The sequence below is a fragment of the Cynara cardunculus genome, unplaced genomic scaffold (genome assembly GCF_001531365.2).
Source record: "Cynara cardunculus var. scolymus isolate 2C unplaced genomic scaffold, CcrdV1 Un_Scaffold_891, whole genome shotgun sequence".
Classification (NCBI taxonomy): domain Eukaryota; kingdom Viridiplantae; phylum Streptophyta; class Magnoliopsida; order Asterales; family Asteraceae; genus Cynara; species Cynara cardunculus.
Window position 1 is genome coordinate 5135 of NW_020200640.1, and position 3037 is coordinate 8171.

The following is a 3037-nucleotide window of genomic DNA, read 5'->3' on the forward strand; positions in this document are numbered from 1 at the left end:
AATACAAATACAAACATGCCAAGAATTGGTCGGATAATGCATTGATTACTTAGTTGACTTCCTGATAGCATTCAAGAAATAGTTTGTAGGGAATTCAGATTGCATGAAAAACCAAGTTCATCTATGAACAAATGAGGTTATGTTGTAAAACCAACAAAGACAATTTCATATAGAATTTTCAAACATGAACCATATTTACCTTACCTTTTGACTTAAGGTACGTATGATGAAGTAATTCAACTTAAATTAAAAATAGATAATTAAAAAACTAAAACGATATAAATTAATAGTTAGGAAATGAATTTAACCTTTTTTTTATTAATCTAGATATCCAACCCGCTTTGCGAGCCGACTAATCCCAAGACAACCACCTGTTTTACAAATAGTCTGGAGTCACCGCATTTAAACCTTCGTGGCCATAAGAAGATTTTTATTTCTCTTTGGATTTGAACCTAAGACCTTATGATATTTTTGATCTTTGGAGACAAGCTAAAACCAATCAGACATCATCGAAGTTAATTTAACCTATTTTTTGATATAAAAACAAAAATACTAACCGTTATGTCAATTGTTGTCCTGCTTTCCCCGCCCTCCATAACTATTTATTTCCCCATGCATTAAATTACATAAAATACCACCGCGTTCCTTCCATTTGCCAAGTCAAAGCTTTGACCAAATCACCCCAACCTTTCTCTATATATACCCCCTCCTCTACCTTCATTTCCAGACCTTATAATCTCTCTTGTGTTGCTTTGATTCTTCTCTTTGTTTGTTTGCGATATCTAAACCAATTGAACATTTTTGAAGTAAAACTTGATTTCTTTTTTGTAAATTTCTTGAAATCATCATGAGGGGTAAGCTTTTTACGTCATCTAAAGCTTCGTCACCTTCGAATTCTTATGCTCAATCTCCGGTGATGTCTCCTATGAACACACCTTCCCATCATCGAACCTTTTCGGTTTCCATCATGGAAGAAGATTTGATGTATGCTGAACAAATGATCAAGAGGTGGGATCTTGATTCTCCGTTTTATACGAAAGTGGACTATCTCTTCACTGGAGATAGACGTGAAGCTCGACAGTATGTGAAGGCGGTTAAGAATTTGCAGTCGGCGATGCATTGTTTTGTGTCGGAGAGTGGTAGCTCGGAGAAGATTATTCATGCACAGAAGTTGATGCAGATTGCGATGAAGAGGTTGGAGAAGGAGTTTTATCAGATTTTATCTGCGAATAGAGATGTCCTTGATTCGGAGTCGGTTTCTAATCGATCATCAAGAGGTAGATCAAGTGTTTCAGATGATGATGATGATGTATCAGAGGAAGATGATCGAATTTCATCGTCCGGAAACACCGTTTCTGATGGAGAAAGAGTTTCGGTTTCAGAATTGGCTATGGCTGATCTCAAATCGATTGCTGATTGTATGATCTCATCGGGCTATGGATTAGAGTGTGTAAAGATTTACAAAATTATCAGGAAATCGATTGTTGATGAGACGCTGTATAATCTCGGTGTTGAGAAGTACAGTTTCAATCAAATTAACAAGATGGATTGGGAAGTGATCGAACCTAAAATCAAGAGCTGGTTATACGCCGCGAAAGTTGCAGTGAAATCGCTCTTTTACGGCGAAAAAATTCTCTGCGACTACGTGTTTATGTCGTCGGAGAAGATAAGAGAATCGTGTTTTTCCGATATCTGCAAGGAACGAGCAATCGTGCTGTTTGAATTCCCGGAACTCGTGGCGAAATCGAAGAAATCTCTAGAGAGAATGTTCAAAACATTGGATCTGTACAACGCCATCTCAGAGCAGTGGGCGGAGATCGAAATGATCTTCTCCTACGATTCAATGGCCGTCGTTCGCACACAGGCCGTCACGTCACTCGTTAAACTCGGCGATGCCGTCCGAGCAATGTTATCTGATTTCGAGGCGGCGATCCAGAAGGAAATATCAAAAACTCCGTTTCACGGCGGCGGTGTTCATCCTCTAACACGTTACGTCATGAACTACTTAGTTTTCTTAAGTGATTACAGCCTGGCACTCTCCGATATCGTTGCCGACTGGCCACTTCAGATACAATCGCCATTGCCGGAATCTTACTTCTCAAGCTCCTCCTCCGACGAATTATCGTCGATCTCCGCTCGTTTCGCGTGGCTGGTGCTCGTTTTGCTCTGTAAGATCGACGCCAGCGCCGAGCTCTACAGAGACGTAGCTCAGTCGTACCTGTTTCTCGTCAACAACCTAAACTACGTCGTTTCAAAGGTTAACAGCTCCAATTTGAAATCCGTTATCGGCGACGATTGGTTGGTGAAGCACGATCAGAAAGTGAAACAATACATTGGAAACTACGAACGAATGGCCTGGAGTAAAGTAATCTCATCGTTACCGGCGAATCCAACTGCTGATAATCTAACGATCGAGACGGCGAAGGATTGTTTCCGACGGTTCAATCAAGAATTCAGCGAAGCTTACCGAAAACAATCCACGTGGATAATTTCCGACCGGAAAATCCGAGACGAGATTAAAATCTCGGTGGCGAAAAAGATCACGCCGGTGTACCGGACGTTTTACGAAAGATACCGAGGGGTTTTTCGAGGCGTTGATTCAGTGGTCAGATATGCCCCTGATGATTTGGGTAATTACTTGTCCGATTTGTACCATGGTAACAGAGCTCCGGGAAGCACCAATACGTCGTCGCACTCTTCTATGTCTTCTTCCTCCTTATCGGGAAGCCGTTGAAACGGTTTTTCCCTTGGAGAAATATTATTTTATTGGTTTGGTAAATGTAAAAATATTAAGAAATAACACCATTCTTTATTGAGCAATGTTGAATTATTCGTAAAATAACTATATATATATATATATATATATATATATATATATATATATAATTATAAATTAAATATTAAAACATTTTTATTTCTTTTAGAGAAAAACAAAAGTTACGAAGCAATTGGGACATTGTATTAAAAAATAAGTTGTAATGTTATGTGGCCAATGCTACTATCGATACTCTTTATGTTCATTTATTATTATTATTAT

The 3037-nt window shown here is 38.9% G+C and overlaps 1 protein-coding gene across 1 annotated transcript; it reads left to right on the plus strand.

Moving 5' to 3' along the window:
• Nucleotides 1-817: 817 nt before the first annotated feature.
• On the plus strand, nucleotides 818-2820 carry LOC112502073 (exocyst complex component EXO70H1-like). Its single transcript, XM_025105891.1, has one exon. It carries the CDS (start codon nucleotides 848-850, stop codon nucleotides 2732-2734), a length of 1887 nt encoding a protein of 628 aa, XP_024961659.1. The 5' UTR covers nucleotides 818-847; the 3' UTR covers nucleotides 2735-2820.
• The last annotated feature ends 217 nt before the right edge of the window (nucleotides 2821-3037 follow it).